The following is a 24217-nucleotide window of genomic DNA, read 5'->3' on the forward strand; positions in this document are numbered from 1 at the left end:
AGTTACAGCTAGGGTGTAGGGAAAGATTAGGTTAATATATGGGAGGTCCATTCAAATGTCTGATGGCAGCAGTGAAGAAACTGTTCTTGAGTCGATTGGTACGTGTTCTCAGACTTTTATACCTTTTTCCCAATGGAAGAAGGTGGAAGAGCAAGTGTTTGGGGTGTGTGGGATCCTTGATTATGCTGGCTGCTTTTCTGAGGCAGTGGGAAATGAAGGCAGAGTCAATCAATGGGAGGTTGATTTGTGCAATGGACTGAGCTGTGTTCACAACCCTTCGTATTTTCTTGAGGTTTTGGGCAACGCAGGGATTATACCAGGTTGTGATACATTCAGAAAGGATGCTTTCTATGGTGCCTCTGTAAAAATTGGTAAGAGTCGCAGCAGACATGCCAAATTTCATTAGCCTCCTGAAAAGGTAGAGGCATTGTTGGACTTTCTTACCATAACATTGGCATGGGGGGGCGGGGGGTACCAGGTCAGGTTTTGGTGATCTGGACATTTAGAAACTTGAATCTTTTGGCCATTTCCACTTCATCCCCATTGATATAGACAGGGGCATCTTCTCCTTTATGCTTCCTGAAGTCGATGACTAACTCCTTTTTTTTACTGACATTGTGAGGGAGAGATTATTGTCGTCACAGCAGTTCACCAGATTCTCTAAAATGTGAAAGACAGAGACTGAGAATGAGAATGAGAGCCGGAATGTGAAAGGGAGAATATGACCAAGAGAGAGAATGTGAGAGGCAAGGAATGAGAGGGACAATGAGCACAGGAGAAAGAAAGTGAGAGAGAGAAAGAATGTGAGGCAGAATTTGAGAGAATGTGAAGGTGAGAATGAAAAGAGAATGTGAGGGAACGAGAGAATGAGAGAAATTGAGAGTAAATGTGAGAGAATGAAAGAGAAAATGAGAGAGAGAATGAGCGACAGAAAATGAGAGAACGAAAGGAAGTGAGTGAGCGAGAGAAAATGAGAGTGAAAATGAGAGAGATATTGTGAGGGGATAAAGAATATATGTGAGTGTGTGCGAGAGAGTGGGAGAGAGAGAGAGGAGATTAAGGTACAGATCCGAAAGTGTAAAAACGCAGAGGCTGAGGAGGCTGTCAGCAATTGGCAGAGATTCAGGGGGAGAGCAAAGCAACGAAATAATCCGGAGTTCAGTGTAATCTCTGACTGTGCTGGCTTTTATTAAATCAGCTGGGCACTGAATGGTTCACAGAGCCATGTAATTTATTCTAATTGCCTGCAGTAACTTTGCCGTTTTACTGCACAACAGACCATCAGCAGACGGCAACTTCTGAACTGACTGTCCGGATTCTTCAAGTCCAAAGGAAAGCTCAGCTTTCACTGGCTGGGTCACGGGAGGAAGCTCAAAGTGGACAGAACTAGATAGGGGACAACAAGGGGCTGGACTGCTCCACATGCTGGAGGTCAGATACAAGCAGTGCGCTTTTGTGTGTGTTGTAAGCTGATCTCTGTGAAGCCGGGGCTGTCAGATATCCTCAGCAGAGTGGCGCATACATTCCTGTCCAGCTCTTTGGAGGTCTCCCTCCAGCCTGATCTTACTTCAGTCAGCATTCAGTGGCGTTTGACAGCAGCTCAGTGCAGGGGCTGAAGGAGCTTTAACCTACAACAGAAAGGGCTTGAATGCTTTCACTGGGGACTGGTGCTGAAGTGAGTGAGCAAACCCCCTGAGAGACAGACTTGCTCAACCTTCTGCATTTCAGAAGAATATTTTTTCTGAATTCACCTGCACTTTCCAGTTCGAAATTACAATTGTTTGAAGAGGGAATAATTGCCCGTTGCCTCCAGGATTTTGTGCTTTCACCGGGAGTTTGGGGAAGGCAATCTGCAGGAAGAGAGGGGACAGAGGGGATGTGGCTGGTGGACTCTCTCTGTGTGACTCTCATACTCTGTGCTGTCCTGGCTCACCCTGCCTCTGCTGCTCAGCCCAGAGGGCTGGAGGGAGGTCGCAGGAGACTCAGCCGGGTCCAGAATGGAGCTTGCAGTTACACTTTCGTCCTGCCTGAACCCGAGGGGGACTGTCGCGGCTCCCCCGAGCCCCACAGCAGCAACTCCCTGCAGCGGGACGCCCCGCAACAAGATCAGCAGGAGTGGCCCTCGCAGAAGCTGCAGCAGCTGGAGAGCAGGTCTGACAACAACACCCAGTGGCTACGCAAGGTAAGATCCCATTGCATCAGGTCAGTGTGTGACCCTCCTGCTGTCAAAGCAAACTGGATCCAGGGCACCCAGTCTGCCCAATGATGGGGGAACTCGTGTCAGAGGTCATGCCTTTGTTACCTCCAGAATTTTGGGTTCATGTCACACCATCTGTAACCCCCACCATTTGGCCTGGGCTTGCAAAATCCTACTCACTGCTCTGGCTTGAGAGAATTCACACCTCTTTAACCTGTACTTAACCCTCTCTCCACTCACATCGTCTATACTTGTAAAGACTTGATTACCTGTAAAGACTGGCATTCCTACCATTATTGTGCAATTGAATCTGTGTCTTTATATGCCCTGTTTGTGAACCCACCTCTCCACTCACCTGATGAAACAGCAGCTCCGAAAGGTCGTGATTCCAAATAAACCTGTTGGACTTTAACCTGGCATTGTAAGATTTCTTACTGTGCCCACCCCAGTCCAATACCGGCATCTCCACATCATACTTCCAGAATTGACTGTTCCAATACTCTCTCCCAGCCAGACTCCCATCTCCCACTCACCATAAAACGCATCTCATCCCAAAGCACTGCTGCCAGGTCCTCACTCACACCAAGCACAGTCCATCCATCACCCCCTGTGCTTTGTGTGACTTACAGTCAGCTGGCAATGCCTCAATTTCAAAATCCGCATCCTTATTTGCAAATCTGTCCACAGCTTCTTCGACTCCCTCTCTTTGCAATCTCCTGCAGCCTGCCTGAAACATCCGTGCTCCCTCTAATCCTGGTTTCAATCATCACCGTGCCTTCAGCTGCCTAGACTCCAAGCTTTGGAATTCCCTCTCTAAAGCTCTCCACCATGGCTCCTTTAAGACATTCCTTAAAATCTTCCTCTTTGATCAAGTGTTGGTCTCCTGTCCTCACATCTCCTTATGTTACTTGGTGTCAATTATCAACCACCCTGTGAAGCAACTAGGAATGTTTTACTATGTTAAAGGTGCTATATAAATGTAACTTGCTCTTCTATTTTATGTGTGTCACATTAATGCTGCAATGAAGTTACAGTGAAAATCCTCTAGTTGCCACACTCCGTTGCATGTTCGGGTACACTGAGGGAGAATTTAGCATGGCCAACCCACCTAACCCGTGCATCTTTTGGACTGTGGGAGGAAACGCAGTACCCAGAGGAGACCCACACAGACATGGGGAGAATGTGCAAACTCTACTCAGACAGTGACCCAAGCTGGGAATCAAACCCTGGTCCCTGGTGCTGTGAGGTAGCAGTGCTAACCACTGTGCCATGGTACTTATTGCGTTGGGTGACCTTCACATGCAAAGCTGCCTCCAGCATGCTGGATGTGACAGCTCATGCCTCCCCCACCACTCCACTCCACCGAAGTGCATTTTAATTTTGACACTTCTGATCAGCTCAGGTGAGTTTGAAATTGTCCTGAACAGGTCAGGATTGAGGTTAATTCACGTTGGTTTGTGTTTCCAATGACGCTAAAGTCCCGATCAGACTGGTGAACCTTGAGAAGATTGGCTGATGTTAGTCAGAAGTTGGATGTCTTTGCTGCAATTACAATACTGCAATTGTTCAGGCTATTCTTAAAGCTGATCCCATAGAGATATGTTGTGTGAGAGCTGCTCTGTGGTTACACATGCTGTGTACATTTAATACGTTGTGTATATTTTGTACATGGTGTTTGTTTTAGATGCTGCCTTATTTTTCTGAATGGATCGCTTCCATTGGATGATCCTCGAAACATGGATTATTCGATTGTGAATGTGAAGCTGTGTGTGGCTTTATGGTTTAAGAATGGATGTGGTTTCAGTGAGCAGCTGATAGATTGTGTTCCATTGACATTCTGAAGCTGCAGCCTTTGAATTAGCTGGGCGGGTAAAAGTGGGCAGTTGTGTTTGACCCTGAGCTAGAGTCTAACCCACTGAGTGGTTAGGGTCTAGGATACACAGCCTGCCAGTGTGATAGAGGCAGATTCTATCGTGTCTTCCCCGAGGGAACTGGATAAAGCACTTGACCAATAAAGGCATTGGAGAGCTGTTAGGAGAAGGCAGGGGAAAGTGGAATTAGCAGAGGCGGGGTTCAATTATGATGGGCTAAATGGCCTCCTTCTGTGGTTATTCATGCTGTAATTCTATAACTGGAGTGATGGCAAATTGTATGCAGTGCCTGACATCTCATTTACATCACAGCAAGGGAATAAAGCTGGAGAGTGATGTAAAAATGAGACCAACAAGATCAAACAGACACACGAAGTCACAATCCACCACGTGGCATTCCTGTTTGATTTGTAAAGAATGGGCTTTAATTCCCAAGTCCAGGTTGTAGGATCATAGAATCCCTATAATGCAGAAAAAGGCCATTCAGCCCATCGAATCTGCACTGAATTTCAGAGCTGCCCTATCCCCATAACCCCACACATTTCCCATGGCTAATCCTCCTAACCTACACATCCTCATTAAGGGTCAATTTAGCATGGCTAATCCGCCTAACCAATACATCCTAGGACACTAAGGGTCAATTTAGCATGGCCAATCTCCCTAACCTGCAGATCTTTGGACACTAAGAGGCAATTTAGCATGGCTAATGCACTTAACCTGCACATCTTTGGACTGTGGGAGGAAACCGGAGCACTCGGAGGAAACCTACGCAGACACAGGGAGAACATGCAAATTCCACACAGACAGTGACCCAAGGTCACAGTGACTCAATCCTGAGTCCCTGGCACAGTGAGGCAGCAGTGCTAACCAGTGTTGTGTTGAATTATCTGTATTTGCCGTGTTTATGGGGTTAAGGGGGAATATTTGCCCAGTTGCACACATGGGTGCTTATTTGCCAGCTGCCATTCATCCCACTTGTCACAGGTGGTTTTTGCTCATATTCTGGTTAAAGCATCTAAAACCCAGAGCTTTACCCTGGTGAAAGTGTCAGTTTTTAGGGAGAATCTGAGTCTCCAGCAGTCAGCCTCCTTTCGATTTGGCCTCCATTCAATCCGTTAAAAGGAGACTGGTCCATGTATAAACAAGTCTATAAACACAGGGTCAGAGCCAATGCCCTGATCATAACACAGCGCAGTGACACTCTTATACACTGGCTGTGCATCGTGACTGAATGCAGACAAGCCCCGATTGTGCCAGTTTTTGGAAGCAATGAAGATGTTACCCCCCACAGTGGCCTTCTGCCTCCAGCTGGGGACTGTATGAATATATAAACCATCGTTATAACGCTCAGAAGCTTTGTGGGGGTCAAGTGACATTCTTCAAATGTTTTTGTGCAGAAGAGCAAGATAGATTCCGCAGTATCTGTTGCTGTGGTGAGCTGTCGCAATGGAGTGTCGGCCAAACTTTTGTGTTAACAACGCATTACGATGCATTTCCCTGGGAGGGTCCCATTGTGAAATAGAGAGTCTATAATTGAAAGCATGCTGCTTGAGGAAGGGGTCACTTTAACTCTGGGCACTCGTTTAAGATGGAATGATATCGGACCATCCATCAGCTGCATCTCTTCTCCAAGTTTCCTCTCTCTGTTAACCTAAGACTTCAATAACCCGCGTGGTGTGCTTTTCTTGTAGTTTAGCAGTTGAAGTTAGAATATTTGTTCACACTGACTGAGTCGCTCTCTTGTAGGAACTTTGTCCTGTCCAAAGCCAATGCCATCCCAGTCCATTCAAAGTAAAACTCCGGCCAGCTTCTGACTCAGCCCAGTCACTCAGAACTCTCACTTGAGCTATATAACCCTCCTGTGTTTATTAATATGACTCCTATTCTGAAATGGACAGATGGAGGCACTGGAGATGGGGAAATAGAAATGTACAAGGAGGGTGCCAGGACTGGAAAGACTGTACTCATGGAGTTTCATTCTCTCGAACGACACAGTGGCATGGTGGTTAGCACTGCTGCCTCACAGTGCCAGGACCTGGGTTCGATTCCAGCCTCGGATCACTGTCAGTGTGGAGTTTGCACATTCTCCCCATGTCTGCGTGGGTTTCCTCCGGCTGCTCTGGTTTCCTCCCACAGTCTGAAAGATATGCGAGTTAGGTGGATTGGCCATGTTAAATTCTCCCTCAGTGTCAGAGAGACATTGAGGGGCATTAGCCCCTTAGGGGGAACACTAGCTCGGGTAAAATGCATGGGATTATGGGAATAGGACCTGGGTAGGATTGTGGTCAATGCAGACTCGATGGGCTAAATGGCCTCCTTCTGCACTGTAGGGATTCTATGATGCCATAAATGTTAAGGCTGACCCTTAAAGATGACAAAGGTATGTTAGGGTTGATGTGGAGAAGATGTTTCCAGTTGTGGTGGACCAGGGGTATAAAGATAATATAGTGATTAATAAATCCAATTAGGAATTCAGAAGAAACATCTTTACCCAAAGAGTGGGGAGAATGTGGAAGTTATCACAGGATCCAGTTTGAAATGAATAAAAACTGATTTATTTAAGGGGGCAGAAGCTGGATAAACACAAAAGGGAGAGAGGAATCACATAGAATCCCTACAGTAGAGAAATAGGCCATTAGACCCATTGAGTCTGTACTGACCACAATCCCACCCAGGCCCTGGTTCCATAACTCTCATTTACTCTGCTAATCCCCCTGATATTTGCATCAAAATGGCATGGCCAATCCACCTAACCTGCATATCTTTTGGAGTGTGGGAGGAAACTGGAGTGCCTGGAGGAAGCCCATGCAGACACGGGGAGAATGTGCAGACTCCACACAGTCACCCAAGATTGGAATTGAACCCGGATTCCTGGTGTGTGAGGCAGCAGTGCTAACCAGTGTGCCACGATGTCACCAGGGATTCCCTGGAAGGATGTGGTGATGGGCTGGGATGGAATAAGGTGCAAAGAGGCTTGCGTGGAGCAGAAACACCAGCAGTGAGCAGGTTGGGCTGAACTGCCTGTGTCTGTGCTGTATATTTTACATCATTCTTTGTAATGTCACGGTTTGCAAAGTGTGCATGATGGCACTGCCCATCACACTGAAAATGTGCTGGTGTTTGAGACCAAACCAGATGTAGTTCAGGGTAGGGGGGTGTAATAATTCAGAATTTAAAGCCCCTTCCAAACCCGGCTGTCCTTTACTCCCAGGGATTATTTGCCTTCTGCTTACTGGAATGTTGGCCTTTACCTCGCGGGAACAGAAACACAAAGCGGAAGGATTCGGTCACACAGAGCCTTGGTCACACCCTCATCCGGAATAACTGGAGTGAGTTCCGCACCCCTCATCTCAGGAAGGAAGGGTTAACCTCAGGGATTCAGCAGGAAGATGCCAGAGCGACAAAGGGTTAAATCATTGGGACAGGTTGCACAGACTTGGATATCGTCCATCTGAATTTGGAGGATTGAGGAGAGATCTGTCTGAAAGTGTTTAAAATGAGAGAGCAGTTGTGTCCTCTGCCCAAAACAAGAGAGTTTAACCCCTTAAAATCAGAGTGAGTCTGTTTAAGATTAAAATAACATTTCTGTGCACAAAAAATATTTGAAATCTAGAACATTCTCCCCAAAAAAGATTGGTTAGCAAATCAAGCAATTTGTACTTGTGAATCTGTGTGTGAGAGTATCTATTTGTGTCTGCGTGTGTGTGTCTATGTGTGTCTGCCTGCATGTGTGTGAGAGTGTGTGTGTCTGTAAGTGTAAGTAGTTATGTCTATGGCACTTGTGTGTGTCGTGAGTGTGTGTGTGTCTGTGTTTATATGAGACTATGTCCGTGTGTGTGTGTGTGTGTGTGTTTGTTTGTCTATGTGTGTGTATGTCTGTGTTTTTGCGTGTTTGCATGCGTGCATGCATGTTTGTGCATGTGTGTGTGTCTGCTTTTATGCCTATGTGTGCATCTATGATTATATGTCTGTGTGTGTATATGTTTGTGTATGTGTTTGTATGTCAGTATGTGTATGTCTGTGTATCTGTGTGTGCACATATATTTGTGTGTATGTGAGTCTGTGGGTGTGTGTATGTGCGTGTACAGTTTAAGAATAATTTGAACCAGTCCTCTTTAACAGTTCTCAGCACTCAGGGAGTTTCAGAGTGGTTACTCTCCCAGTTCATTGCTGCCTGTTCATGGCAGGTGTATTCTTTCAGCACCAGATCATTTCCCGTTAGATTGTGTCTTGCTGAAGCTGCACACTGCTGTTATTCACAGAAAGCAAGATGGCAAAACTCAGGCTGGGTTCAGCTACCTGTTGCAGGAGGGGTGGCATGATGCAGAACTTCCTGTCGGACTAAGCTTAGTCTGATTGCTGTACCCAGGTCTCAAACACTCTTAAATCAAACCTTTCCCCACTTTGACAATGCTGCAGTTCTCACATTGTATCTCTGGAGAATTGTAATGTGAGGCATTTTAAATCATACATTCCAGCAGTAAGTAGAATTTTATAGTGGAGGAATAGACCCGTTCAGAATGATTTGAATGGATTTTTACAGCTGGGATTGGACCTTACTGCAGTGTGACTGACACACATTGTTATTAAAGCACAAATCAGCTGGCAGCATCAGTGGGGTGAAGAGAGAGACTGCGAGCAGTCAATCTCAGGAACTTGTTCCATTTACACCATTTACTTTGCAACAATCCTCAGGAGCAGCACATTGCCCCCAGCATTCCTGCTATTTTCCATATCTTGCTGGATTTACATATTAATCACCCATTCCAATCATTGCAGTAAGTTAGGGCAGCTCATTAACAGCGCAATTAACAATGTGATCATTGCTAATGCACTGCCAATCAACATCTCAGTGTCTCAGTGTGTGTGAGCTTGTGTGTGTGTGTGTGTGTATGAGTGTGTGTGTATGAGTGTGTGAGAGAGTGTGAGTGTGTGTGTGTGTGAGAGTGTGAATGTGTGTATGAGAGTGTGCGAGTGTTTGTGTGTGTGTGTGTGTGTGTGAGTGTGTGTGTGTGTGAGTGTGCATGTCCGTGTGTGTGTGTGAGTGAGTGTGTGTGTGTGTGTGTGTGTGTGTGAATGTGTGTGTGTGAATGTGTGTGAGTGAGTGTGTGTGAGTGAGTGTGCATGTGTGTGTGTGTGAATGTGTGAGTGTGATGTGTGTGTGAGTGTGTGAGTGAGTGAGTGTGCATGTGTTTGTGAGTGAGTGTTTGTGTGTGTGTGTGTGTGAGTGTGTTGTGTGTGTGAGTGAGTGAGTGTGCATGTGTTTGTGAGTGTGTGTGAGTGAGTGTTTGTGTGTGTGTGTGTGTGTGAGAGTGTGTGTGAGTGTGAGTGTCTGATATGGATTTGTCGGTCAGGATCACTTGCTATGTCAGGACGCACACACCGGAATTTTACCACCCTATCCGCCATGGGAATGGGAGTGGGTGAGGGACGGGTAATGGAAAGGTCCGCTGGTCTCAGGTGGAATTTAACAGCTTCAGGACAAGCGAGGCCATAAAATCCTGCCCACGGAATCAAAGCTCATTTGCTAACTGCAGCATTACAATTGATGGAATCGCTCTTTCAGGTGTTGCAGAGATATGATGGACCAAATGGCCTCTCCCTTTGCTGCCTGTTTCTATGAATTTGAATGAATTGGAACATTTGATGGATTGACTGTCATGTGTTACTGATTAACTCCAGTTTCCAGCTCTTTCCAAAGCTGCACATTGATTAGTGAGCCCATTCCTGAACATTTCCCTTGGGAAGGAATGGGGATCTGTGAGAGGTTATCCCCCCCCAGATGATGAACAGGCTCCTGGGGACAGCAGAGAGCAGCTCACATGCAGAGCAGAGGTATCAGCCAAGGTGGCGGAACAATACAGGACTGAATATGGGCCAAGAAATATCCCACTGCTTGCTGACATGCGATGAAAATTTTCCTGTTGTTAATTTGGAAACAGCATTGAGTGTGCATAGAACTGGATTTCCAACAGATTCCCCGCCAGTTACCTTAGGTTCTTCCAGACAGCCAAACCAGAAGAGTAATTTGACTTGGATTTGTTGACGTGCCATGAGGGATTTCTGATACATTTTTCCATGAATTAAAATAGTAAGATACCACTTACACATCAGTGAGAGGTAAATTTACACATTGCTGTGGCAGCTATTTCTAACTCCACTTTAGATGTTTACAAAGAAAGAATTGTGGATTGCTGGTGATTTTGGAATGGTTGCAGAGGCTGTGGGGAGCACCCTCATCCCCAGGTAAAAGATTGTGGGTTCAAGACCCACTGCAGGACGTCAGCACAGAAATCCAGGGGTCTATCCCAGTGCAATACTGCGGGAATCATAGCGGGCAGGATGGAAAATATGATGGACTATTCAAAGATCTGTTGAGCTCAGGCAGGAATTTCCAGACTTGGGGCATGGGAATTCCGGTTTTGGGACATGGGAATTCCGCTCTTGGGGCACGGGAGTTCCGGTTTTGGGACATGGGAGTTCCAGTTTTGGAGCACTGGGATTCCAGTCTTGGAGCATGGGAATTCTGGTTTTGGGACACAGGAATTCCAGTCTTGGGGCACATGTGGCCAGAAACTTCTGCCCCAAGTTTCAGATCGATAACCTTTCACCGGGAGGTTCTGACAGATGCTAAGCGTGCCCAGCAATTCCTGGTTTCACTTTGAAAGCATGTCATTGGCTGCAAAACACTCCGGGGCATCGTGAGGTCATGAAATTTGTGATATAAATGCAAACCTCTCTTAAACTGCCATCCTAATGTGATTGGCCTGTCGAAGGTCACAGGAATTGATGGTATCTCCATGCTATGGGATATTTGCCACCACATTCCCCAGGGATAAGAACGATTGATAAATGCCCACCTGTGTTACTGTGGAGTTCCTATGTTTCTGTGAATCGCAGAAAGGTTTTTAACAAGCTGTCTCATTCCAAGCACACACAGGGACTAGTTTCACTTTCTGAAAATAAATGAAATATTAGCGCACGGAAATGAAATATTTGGCTCTATTAACTCAGTACATTCACATTCTGCGATCAGTCAATTTTACACCGACTATGACAAGTAGAAGTTCATTGAAACAACATGCTTTTACCATTGACCTACTCAGTGAGTGTGTTAGTTCCAGGTTAACATCTCAATTTCAATTATTCCTATTGCAAACTTCTTAATAAACAGCAGAATTGGCGACTGGGGAGGAGTCTGTGTCATACTGACACTGCCAGGATCATCAGAGGCATCCTTGATGGAGGTAGAATATAAATCACTATATAAATCTTTTACAAACTCAATACCGTGAAAATTGCCACTGTAGGAATTGGAATGATTTTTAAAAGATAATTTGCTCTGTTTATAAAATTGATCACTCTCTGACAACAGTGGACTCACCCTGCTTCCGGAGGGCACAAGCACAGTGTCAAAACCACAGAATTGCCATCTTCCAACAAGTCACAGCAAAAGCTAAACTGGGACCCTCTCTGCCGCTCAGGAGAACAGAGGTGGATGGAGTTGAGTGGAATTCTTCCTGGTGTCCTGGCTAATATTTATCCCTCAGTAAACATCACTATGACAGATTATCTGGTAATTTATCACAGTGCTGTTTGTGGGATCTTACTGTGACTGCCATGTTCCCTACATTACAATAGTTAATTCAGAAGTACTTCATTAGCTGTAAAGTGTTTTGGGACACCCTTGAGGTCTCTACTCTCGCTTCTACTTTCTCAGAACACGAAGGAAATTTGGCATGTCTGCTATAACTCTCACCAACTTTTACAGATGTACCATAGGAAGCATTCTTTCTGGTTGTATGCAGCTTGGTATGGTTCCTGCTCTGACCAAGACCACGAGGAACTACAAAGCGTTGTGAACAAAGTCCAGTCCATCACGCAGACCAGACTCCCATCTACTGACTCTGTCTATGCTTCCTGCTGCCTTGGAAAAGCAGCCAGCATAATCAAGGACTCCATGCACCCTGGACATTCTCATCCACCTTCTCCCATCAGGAAAAGGTCTGAGGACACGTACAACTGACTCAAGAACAGCTTCTTCCCTGCTGCTGTCAGACCTTTGACTTACCTCACATTAAGTTGATCTTTCTCTACACCCTAGCTATGACTGTAATACTGCATTCTGCACTCACTCATTTCTTTCTCTATGAACGATATGCTTTGTTTGTATAGCATGCAAGAAACAATACTTTTCACTGTATGTGAACATATGTGACAATAATAAATCAAATCAAAAGATTGTGAATAGTACTCCAGAAATGCAAGTTTTTTTTCTAATTATGGACATTTAACCACCAAAAATTCTGGAACAACAGATTTAGCACAACATCCTCCAGGGAGTCATTAGCAAACGCTCTCAGTGGAGTAAAACCTAAACAAATCTGAGTGATTGCTGAGCAGACAGATGAGTTTAAAAGGGTAATACCAATGATGAATTGTATAGCTTGGCAGCAAAGACTGTGGAGCTGGAGTATCGGATGGAACTGTGTTAATCAACTAGAAATGCCGAACTTTCATTGAACCGGAAACATTTCCGATTTTGATTCCGTTTCCAGTTATTGCGCCATCCTGGTCATACAATCCATTCTTGGCATCAAGGAGGCCTATGTGCGTCTGGGATCTGGCACTTGCATAATGAGTGTTTTGGAGGCTATGGGATTGGCTTGACACTGAACAGGCCAATTTCCTCGTTACTGAGTTAATCGCTTGGGGAAGGGTAAGCTGCCCCTTGCGGGTCTGTGTCTTCTATCAGCCTGTGTTATTATTGGACAATGAGCAAAGGCTAGAATGCACAGCCCGTAGCCATATTGTCAACCATTCCAATCCAACCCAGCTCCACTTGGAGTCAATGCACGATTAACCGTCTAACTAATAATTACGCAGCCTCTTCCTGGACAGTTGGGGCTCTTTGCCCCAGAACTTTCAGTGTCCGCTCCTTGAAGATGTTTTGGAGGAGAATGTCATGTATCAGATGCTGCCTTATATCAACATGTGACTATCACAACCTGATGTAATTTGCTGCTGTGCTGTGTCAATGGTCACATTCCCTGCTCAAAGATTCTGATTGCTTACAAACTGAGATTGATAGATTGTTAGTTAGCCAGGGCTGTTAAAGGTAACAGAGCCAAGGTGGGTAGATGGTGTTACAATACAGGTCGGCTGTGATCTTACTGAATGATAAAACAGGCTCAGCGGGCTGTATAAGACCATAAACAGGAGCAGGAGTAAATCAACCTGCCCCCTGCAGCCCACTCCAACATTCAATGTTATCATGACTGAGCCTTTGCCTCAATTCCACTCTCCTGCCCTCTTACCGTATCTCTCCACCCTCTTACCGTATCTCTCCGCCCTCTCACCCTATCACTCTGCCCTCTTGCTGTATCTCTCCACCCTCTCACCGTATCTCTCCACCCTCTCGTCGTAACCCTCCGCCCTCTTGCCATATCCCTGAGCCCTTTCCATATGTCTCCACCCTCTTGCCGTATCTCTCTGCCCTCTCACCACATCCCTCCACCCTCTCGTCATATCCCTCTACCCTCTCGCTGTATCCTTCCACCCTTTTGCTGTATCCTTCTGCCCTCTTGCTGTATCTCTCCACCCTCTCGCCGTATGGCTCCGCCCTCCTGCCATATCTCTCTGCCCTCTCGCCGTATCCATCTGCCTTCTTGCTGTATTTCTCCACCCTCTCACCGTATCTCTCTGCTCTATTGCCTTATCACTCTGCTCTCTCGCCATATCCGTCTGCCATCTCACTGTATCCCTTGCCTCTTAATGTATCCTTCCGCCCAGCCTCTTGCCATATCCCTCTGCCCTCTTGGCGTATCCCTCTGCCTTTTCGCTGTATCCGTCCGCCCTCTCGACGTAACCCTCCGCACTCTGAAAGATCAAAAACCTACTGCCCCAGCCTTGAATTTACTTGATGGCTTCCCCGTGTTCCCATGTTGCTGAATAGTCCGAACAACCAGATTCTCAGTGAATATAACATTCCTTTACCAAACTACCAGAAAAGCAGAAAGAAAGAACTTGCATTCATATAGCGCTTTCCATTATGGGCAGCACGGTAGCACAGTGGTTAGCACTGCTGCTTCACAGCTCCAGGGACCTGAGTTCGATTCCTGGCTTGGGACGCTGTCTGTGTGAAGTTTGCACATTCTCCCCGTGTCTGCGCGGGTTTCCTCCGGGTGCTCCGGTTTCCTCCCACAGTCCAAAGATGTGCAGGTTAGGTTGATTGGACATGCTAAAATTGCCCCTTAGTGTCCTGGGATGTGTAGGTTAGAGGGATTAGCGGGTAAAATGTGTAGGGATATGGGGGTAGGGCCTGGGTGGGATTGTGGTCGGTGCAGACTCGATGGGCCGAAGGGCCTCTTGCTGCACTGTAGGGTTCTATGTTCTATTACTTCAGAATGTCCCAAAATGTTTCCAACCAATGAAGTACTCTTGAAATGCAGTCACTGTTGTAATGTAGGAAACAATGCAGCCAATTTATACACAGCAAGATCCCACAGCAGCAGCAAAATAAACTATCAGATAATGTGTTAGAATAAAACAAAGGTTCAGAATGGGGTTAGAATCATACAGTGCAGAAGGAGACCATTTGGCTCATCGATCCTGCACCAACCACAATCCCACCTCGGCCTTATTCCCATAACCCCACGTATTTACCCTGCTAACCCCCCTGAAACCAAGGGGCAATTTAGCCAATCACTCTAATCAGCATGTCTTTGGACTGTGGGAGGAAACTGGAGCACCCGGAAGAAACCCACGCAGACATGGGGAGAATGTGCAAACTCCACACCACCATTCCAAGACCACAATTGAACCTGGGTCCCTGATGTTGTGAGGCTGCAGTGCCAACCACTGTGCCACCATGCCACCCCTGGTTGGTTGGTGGACAAATAACAATCCTGTTGATTTTGATTTGATTTATTATTGTCCCATGTATTAGTATACAGTGATAAGTATTGCTTCTTGCGTGCTATACTGACAAAGCATACTGTTCATAGAGAAGGAAAGGAGAGAGTGCAGAATGTAGTGTTACAGTCATAGCTAGGGTGTAGAGAAAGATCAATTTAATGCAAGGTAGGTCCATTCAAAAGTCTGACAGCAGCAGGGAAGAAGCTGTTCTTGAGACGGTGGATACGCGACCTCAGACTTATGTATCTTTTTCCTGACAGAAAAAGGTAGAAGAGAGAATGTCCGGGGTGCATGGGGTCCTTAATTATGCTGGCTGCTTTTCTGAGGCAGTGGGAAGTGTAGACAGAGTCAATGAATGGGAAGATGGTTTGCGTGATGGACTGGGCTACACTCACAACCCTTTACAGTTCCTTGTGGTCATTATGCAATGAGATGAGGAGTTCTTGCCGGTGCTTTGGACCAGCACTTTAACCTCAGCTTGCACCATTTATAAATGTAATCAATCTGCTCATAACCCAAATAATGGAGCTTCCATCATCACTTCCAATGAGACAGTTAAACTCCTGATTTACACAAAGATGACTCTGGGAAGATCCCAATCTGTCAGTTGTTTGCAAGTTTTAATGGTGACCCATAAAGGAAAACTTCCTGTCCAATCCCAGCGCTCCTGGAGATGAAGAATTGTCATCATCGCAAAATAATTCAACTCACTGTATAAATACTGAGAAGTAAAGATAAGCATCAAAGTCTGCTGGGACTGCCACTGAGGAGGGTTCAGTAGTCCCACACATCCTGGGAGGGCTGGGTGACATGCCAACTCATAACAAATCCAAGGTCATTCACAGTCACATGTTCAGCTGGAATGTGGAAACTTCTACAGCCTTCAGCCGACAATCTGCTTCAGACTCCTCAGGAACAGCGATGACTGCAGGAGCGAGTGGGAGGAATGATTAAACCGTTGCGACTGCAGTGGGATTACTGCCTAATTCTGAAAGGAGAAATAGCTGACTCGCCAATTAACTCTTTCTGACTCCAAAGGATAAAACAGCAAACCATCCCAAGGTGCCTCACAGGTGCACTTTCCACATTTGACATTGAGCCACATAAGGAGGTATTCAGCCAGGTGATCAAAAGCTTGGCCAAAAAGAGGGCTGTCTTAAAGGAAGAGAGAGAGGGGCAGACACTGAGAGTGGGGGAAATTCCAGAGCTTGGATCCAGGCAGCTGAAGGCATGGCCACCAATGGTGAAATGATTCAAATGATTCACCAATGATTCAAACTGAGGTTGCTCAAGAGGCCAGAATTAGAGGAGCACAGAGATCTTGGAGGGCTATGGGGCAGGAGGAGGTTACAGAGATAGGGAGGATTGTAGGGGCAGGAGGTGGTTACAGAGATAGAGATGGGTGTAGGGGCTGGGGAAGGTTACAGAGATTGGGAGGGCTATGGGGCTGGAGGAGGTTACAGAGATAGGGAGTGGTGTAGAAACTGAAGGAGGTTACAGGGATAGGGAGGGAGTGTAGAGGTGGAGGAGCTCACAGAGATAGGGAGGATTGTAGTGGCAGCAGGAGATTATAGAGGTAGGGAGGGTGTAGGAGCAGAAAGAGGTTACAGAAATAGGGAGGGGTATGGACATAGCAGGATTTGAAAAGAAGGATGAGAATTTTAAAATCCAATCATTTGCCTGCATTTATTTTGTTTGTTGAATTTTCGAAAATTATCTTCTGAGAAAGGGAACAGGTGTGTCATATTTCCAAATCCAGTGTCTTCATTGAGAGCAGGAAGTTAATCAGACAGAGAGTCATCCCCATGTAATCAATCCACATTTCACCGTGTGTGAGAATATAGGAATCATTCCAGGAACAGTAAAGAGAAGGACACCTCATTGAGATTTCTCCGTATGCAAGGAGTGAATCCTCAATGCAACAGGCAAAAGTGTAGCCAAAACCTTGTTGGTGGAAGAAGATTATCACATGAAGAAAAATGGGAGATTAAAATTGAGATGAGTCAATTTCCTCCCTTTCAGTTTACTAGAATTGTACGGAAACAAATGGAACACATTGTCCTGTCAACTCCCAGAATGGACTGTTCTTTCTATATGGGTTGAACTAGTGAGGCCAATTGGGCTGCAGCTTCTAGTGCCCTTTAAGTGTGGCTTTCTGTCAGGCGAATGTGCTTGCCAAGGTTCAATGGGATGTTCTCTGAGATAGTTCCTAGACTGGTCATTACCCGAACTGGAATGCTGGGGCAGCATGGTGGCACAGTGGTTAGCACAGCTCTTCACAGCGCCAGGGACCCGAGTTCAATTCCCGGTTTGGGTCACTGTCTCTGTGGAGTCTGCACATTCTCCCCCTGTCTGCGTGGGTTTCCTCCGGGTGCTCCGGTTTCCTCCCACACTCCAAAGATGTGTAGATGAAGTTGATTGGCCATGCTAAATTTCTCCTTACTGCCCCAAGCTGTGCAGGTCCGGGGAATTGGGTAAATAGATGGGGCTACAGGGATAGGGCTGGGTGGGATTCTCTGTTGAAGAGTCAGTGCAGGCTTGATGGGCCAGATGGCCTCCTTCTGCACTGTAGGGATTCTGTGATTCTATGAGTGTTGCCCCCAGACCATCAGCTGTGTCTCAACACCAGGGTTTAACACTGATTTGATGTTTGGTAATCCACCACCCCTCCCCCCCCCACCCCCCTCCAGTCTGCGTCTCCGTAATGTGTGATGTGGAACTATGGATGGGCAGTGAATGCTGGCCAGCCAGCGATGCCCATGTCTCACGAATGAATAAAAAAAAAAGATGGTACGCAAGGCTGCCACTGTGCATTGTTGCTGGAGGGAGTGAATGTGGACAGAGTGCCAATTAAGCAGGGCTGCTTTGTCCTGGATGGTGTCGAACTCCTTGAGTGTTTGTGGAGCTGCACCCACCCAAGCAAATGGGGAGTATTCCATCATCCTCCTGACTTGTGCCTTGTAGATAATGGACAGGTTTTGGGGAGTCAGGAGATGAGTTACAAGTTTCCCAGCCTCTGACCTGTATGAAGTACTTTTGGAATGTAGTCACTGTCATGTTTGTCAACAACCACTTGGAGGTGAGGTGTCCCTCCTGCTCCCAGGCACTCTGTGCTTGATCGAGGATTATTTGGTAGCAAACACCACTAGCTTTTGGAGTGTTGCTCCTTTGTCAGGTGAATGGGAGATCTGTTCACAAACAGGGCATATAAAGACACAAATTCAATTTACAGAATACTGATTAAAATGTGAGTCTTTACAGCTAATCAGGTCTTAAAGGTACAGACAATATGAGTGGAGAGAGCATTAAGCATAGGTTAAAGAGATGTGTATTGTCTCCAGACAGGACAGTTAGTGAGATTTTGCAAGTCCAGGCAAGTCATGGGGGTAACAGATAGTGTGACATGAACCCAAGATCCTGGTCGAGGCTGTCCTCATGTGTGCAGAAATTGGCTATCAGTTTCTGCTCAGCGACTTATGTGTCTTGAAGGCCACGTTGGAGAACGCTCACCTGAAGATCAGAGGCTGAATGCTCTTGGCTGCTGAAGTGATCCCCACAGGAAGAGAACAGTTTTGCCTGGTGATTGTCGAGGGGTGTTCATTCATCTGTTGTTGTAGCGTCTGCATAGTCTCCCCAATGTACCATGCTTCGGGACATCCTTTCCTGCAGCGTATTAGGTAGACAACGTTGGCTGAGTTGCAAGAATATGTACCATGTACCTGGTGGATGGTGTTCTCATGTGAGATGATGGCATCCGTGTCGAAGATCCGACACATCTTGCAGAGGTTGCTGTGGCAGGGTTGTGTGGTGTTGTGGTCACTGTTCTCCTGAAGGCTGGGTAGTTTGCTGTGGACAATGGTCTGTTTGAGCTTCATGCCTTCAAACAATCGCACAACCTCAAACAGACCATTGTCCACAGCAAACTACCCAGCCTTCAGGAGAACACTGACCACAACACCACACAACCCTGCCACAGCAACTCTGCAAGACGTGCCAGATCATCGACAGGGATGCCATCATCTCACATGAGAACACCATCCACCAGGTACACGGTACATACTCTTGCAAATCTGCCAACTTTGTCTACCTGATACGCTGCAGGAAAGGATGCCCCAAGGCATGGTTCACTGGGGAGACCATGCAGACACTACGACAACGGATGAATGAACACCGCTCAACAATCACCAGGCAAGACTGTTCTCTTCCTGTTGGTGAACACTTCATTGGTCAAGGGCATTCGGTCTCTGATCTTCGGGTGAGCGTTCTCCAAGGTAACCTTCACAGCACACAACAACGCAGAGTCGCTGAGCAGAGACTGATAGCCAATTTCCGCACACATGAGGATGGCCTCAACCGGGATCTTGGGTTTATGTCACACTATCTCTAACCCCCACAACTTGCCTAGACTTGCAAAATCTCATTAACTGTCCTGTCTGGAGACAATATACATCTCTTTAACCTGTGCTTAATGCTCTCTCCACTCACATTGTCTGTACCTTTAAGACTTGATTAGCTGTAAAGACTCACATTTCAATCATGATTCAGTAAATTGAGTTTGTGTCTTTATATGCTCTGTTTGTGAACAGAACTCCCACTCACCTGACAAAGGAGCAGCACTCCGAAAGCTAGTGGCGTTTGCTACCAAATAAAGCTGTTGGACTTTAACCTGGTGTTGTGAGACTTCTTGCTGTATTTACCCCAGTCCAATGCCAGCATCTCCACATCTTGATCGAGGGACCAGCACTGGGAAAGGGTGGGGATTGAATTCTCTCAAGCCAGGACAGTTAGTCGGATTTGAGACAATTCACACCTCTTTAACCTGTGATTACCCCTCTCTCCACTCACATTGCCTGCACTTGTAAAGACTTGCATTCCAACCATTATCTTGCAATTGCACCTTTGTCTATATATGCCCTGTTTGTGAAACCTGCCTCTTTACTCGCCTGAGGAAGGAGCAGCGCTCCAAAAGCTCGTGATTCCAAATGAACCTGTTGGGCTTTAACTTGGTGTTGTGAGACTTCTTACTGTTGTGCCCAGCCAGTCCAATGCCGACATCTCCATGTCATCAACAGAATCCCAGCAGTGAGTTGGACTGTTCCTCTGTACGCACAGAATCATTGAATCCTGTAACATAGAGAGAGGCCGTTCAGCCTATCGACTTCATGTCAACTCTTTGAAGGATCAATCAAATTAGACCCTCTCCCCTGAACATCTCCATTTTTTGGGTGTGCCCTGGATGGTGTATTTGTGTGTGTGGCTCCTTTAACATTATTTTGTGTGTGTGTAAATGCTGGGTGATTTAAAGGGCCTTACGTGTGTACAGTTTGCATGCAGCCTGGCATCTGAAGAGGAACTCTGTCTCCCTGTTCCTTCCAAGTAGTCCCATTAGGTATCTCCTCTCAAATATTTAGCTGATTCCCTTTTGAAAGTTTCTATTGAATCAGGTTCCACCACCCTTTCAGGTAACGACTTCCAGAACACAGTAACTTACTGAGTAAAAAAAATTATTCTCATGTCTCCCTCTGTGTTTTTGTCAATTCTCTTCAATCTGTCCCCCTGGTTACCAATGTCCTGCCAATGGAAACAGACTCTCCCCCTTTACTCTGTCAAAATGCCTCATAATTTTGCACGCCTCTGTTAAATCTCCCCTTTGATCTTCTTTGCTCTAAAGAGAACAATCCTAGTTTCTCCAATCCCTCCGTGTTCTCTGAAGTCCCTCATCCCTGGAGCCATATTAGTAAATCTCCTCTACACCTTTTCCAATGGTCAGTGGTGCCCAGCGTTGTGCATGATCCTCCCACTGTGCTCCATCCAATATCTTACAACAATTAGCATAGCTTCCTTCCCATACTTCTATTGATATCACCCAGGAATCTGTCTGCGTGTTGCTATAGCATTCTGTAGGTTTTTAAAATTCATTTATGGGGCATGGGCATCGCTGGCTGGCCAGCATTTATTGCCCATCCCTAGTTGTCCTTGGAGGGGCAGTTGAGAGCCACCTTGCTGTGGTTCTGGAGTCACATGTAGGCCAGAGCAGCAGATTACCTTCCCTAAAGGACATTAATGATGGGTTTTTCCGACAATCGTTTCATTATTATCAGTAGATTCTTAATTCCAGTTTTTTATTGAATTCAAATTCTAAACATCTGCTGTGGTGGGATTTGAACCCGGGTCCCCAGAGCATTAGCTGAATTTCTGGATTAATAGTCTAGCGATAATATTTCTGGGCCATTGCCTCCCTCCGTGTTTGTGGCTGATTCTAAAAAAAAAGCCTTGTTCAGTCACTGATACAAAATCAAGCGCAGAATGGAAGGTTTGAATCCTATGCTGGAACTGTGAAAACTTGAGTCTGGTTGTGAACTCATGCGGTTTTTATCCAGAAACTGAATAATGTTTGTAACTGAGCTTCCATCGCATGAGATTGTCAAAGGAAAGAAAATACTGACACCAAAGAGCTGCAAGAGGTCAAGTTTAAGAAAACATTCACCAGACGAAAGGCAGACCACGCGGGGGTATTGCCATCGTGGGATGAGTATGTGTTTGCAAACTCTGTTGTTCCGTTTGATAACTTGGTGCAGAGTGAGAGCGTGAAAACCTTGCACTTAATTTTATTGACGCAATGATGTGCCCAAAAGAGAAAGGATATTCTCTGCTTACTGCAGCCTTTATATTGGATATGGTTTGTCGCAGGAATTGGCTTGTGAAAATACATTATATTAATAGGCTGGCAAATGTCTAGAATAGATTACTGTAAGGCCACAAGTATATAACTGAGTGATGTGGGGCCCTGGAGAAGCCGCCTTGCTAACTGTTATTGGCCAAATAAAACAATGCTCTTGTATGGAGTGAGCAAATGCGCCTTTTCCCCTCAATCATTTTGCTCATATTTCTGTTTCTGTGATGTTTGAATCTATGAGTGTTATCTCGCCTGCTCATAAATCGAACATATTTATGACTAAATTGGGTTTGTGTCAAAAGCAAAGGATCAGAAAACATAACAGAGGCCATTAATCAGTGCGCCGTTTAACAGCCTGAACACTAAACTCTCAAACCTTGCTGCTGATGTGTCAAGTTGCCGGGAAATATTTTTGTCATTGCCCTTTGGAGTGAGATCGAGATTTCCCTGGGGAGGGTTTAATCACCCGATCTCTCACTTGTCACTGTTGCGCCTCACACTCTCGTCATTGGCCGCACATCCTCACAGTCTTCCACCTCTCCTCGGCCAATCAGGAAATGAACAAGCTTGTTGATTTCCAATTGGGCGGCCCCTCTGTCAATACCTTCTTATCCTCAATCTACAATAGTTTTACAACAGCGAATGGAAGTGCAAAAAACTATTTAAACTGTGTTTTTGTGCCTCCATGATGTTTGTCCTGGGACTTTGTTCTTGCCACAATGACTGGGAGACACCATGATGAGGCCAAAGGGTTGTCAATCTGTAATGACTATTGGAGCATGAACTTCATGATTAAGCAGACCTTCTACGCCTGCTGGGTACTGCAGGGACTGGGGTGTATTATTGACCACTTAATCACATTTTAATTTAATGTTTTACGTTCCCTTTCCACTTTGCTTTTTTGTTTTGGGCAGTTCCCCTCCTTTTAGGGAGCTGTTCCTTTTTGAGTTGTCCCTAAGTTAAGTTGCTTTCGCTTATTTGATTGGACAAAAGAAAGATGCCCCTGATTAAGGAGTCAATTGATGGGCCAATCAGGGAGTCTTTTCCTTGTATTTAACTGGGAGTGTCAGTTCCTCTGGCACTCCCGAAGGTAGACTGCTGACTGCGAGCACTCTGTGTACTGCTGCTGGAATTGTAAATAAAGGGAGTTTGGTGAAGGGACTTCAGCCTCTAAAGATTTATTACGCAATCCAACTTCTGAGTGTTTATAACTTCTCAACTTCTACCAATCATTGTTACTTTATGCAATGAGGGAGCTGGTATCACCATCAACAAATATGACAGATTCCCATACTGGATTAACCCAGTGACAATTGGTATCAGTTTACCAATGTGCCTAGATTCAGACAGCAGTTGGATGTGATGTTGTTGAGTAGATATTGTTTGAAAGGCAAAAATCCAGGAAATCAGACACGGGAGTGTCAGGTGACCCAGGCTTTCCAATTTGCAAAAAATAATTCACAGAATCATCAATTCCCTACAGTGCGGAGGGAGGCCATTCAGCCCATTGAGGCCTGCACCAACTCTCTGACAGAATATCTTGCCCAGGCCCTCTCCCCTGACCTATACCTGTAGCTTGACATATTTAACGTGTCCAATCATCCAATCTACACATCTTTGGAATCAAAGAATCTGCAGTGCAGAAGGATAGCATTTGGCCCATTGAGCCTGCACCAACAATAATCCCACCCAGGTACTGTCCTATCCCCAGAACCCCAGATATTTACCTTCCTGATCCGCCCAACATTAAGGGGCAACTTATCATGGCCAATCAATCTAACCCGCACATCTTTGGACTGTGGGAAGAAACCGGAGGACCCAGAGGAAACTCACTTAGATATGAGGCGACCATGCAAACTCTGCTCAGAAACCCACTACACAATGCCACCAGCCATTGCTGTCAAGAATTCATCAGCTTTAGCAATGATAGTTAAGAGATAAGTACTGGCCAGGACACTGGGGGGAAATCTACTGCTCTTATTCAATCAGATCAATGGTGTGCAAAGCTCCTCCTCCCTCTTTTGTTGTACTGGAAGGAAAGACTTGCATTTCTATAGTACCTTTCACTGTCTCAAGGTGTTTTGCAACCAACAAAGACCTTTCGAAGTGTCTTCACTGCTATAATGAAGGGATCATTCATGACCACCTGGGAGGCCAGATGAGGTCTCGGTTTAATAGCTCAACTGAAAGATGGCACCTTACACAGTGCAGCACTCCTTCAGCATTGCACTGGATTATCAGCATGGATCTTGTGCTCAAGACTGGAGTGGGACTTGAATCCACAAATGTCCGATGGAGAGGCATAGGTGCAGCCTGCTGACTCATATGACAAGAAGTCTCACAACACCAGGTTAAAGTCCAACAGGTTTATTTGGTAGCAAAATCCACTAGCTTTTGGAGCACTTGCCGCTCCTTTGTCAGGTGAGTGGGATTTCTATTCACAAACAGGGCATATAAAGACACAAACTCCACATCATGAATCACATGATGCCATACCCGAGGAATGCAGCATTGCAGAATAATCCAAAGGACAATGAAAATATTCCCATTTTACCC

The 24217-nt window shown here is 45.8% G+C and overlaps 1 protein-coding gene across 1 annotated transcript in view; it reads left to right on the forward strand.

The window, feature by feature from the left end:
• Positions 1-1223: 1223 nt before the first annotated feature.
• LOC145346976 (angiopoietin-1-like) overlaps positions 1224-24217 on the forward strand; it is a 148408-nt gene continuing 125414 nt past the window's right edge. Inside the window, exon 1 of the mRNA XM_080194856.1 lies at positions 1224-2182. Coding sequence (XP_080050982.1) covers positions 1877-2182 — 306 coding nt within the window. The 5' untranslated portion in view covers positions 1224-1876. The remainder of the gene's footprint in view (positions 2183-24217) is intronic.

This window comes from Carcharhinus amblyrhynchos, chromosome 8, assembly GCF_965287045.1.
Source record: "Carcharhinus amblyrhynchos chromosome 8, sCarAmb.v2.hapA, whole genome shotgun sequence".
Classification (NCBI taxonomy): Eukaryota; Metazoa; Chordata; class Chondrichthyes; order Carcharhiniformes; family Carcharhinidae; genus Carcharhinus; species Carcharhinus amblyrhynchos.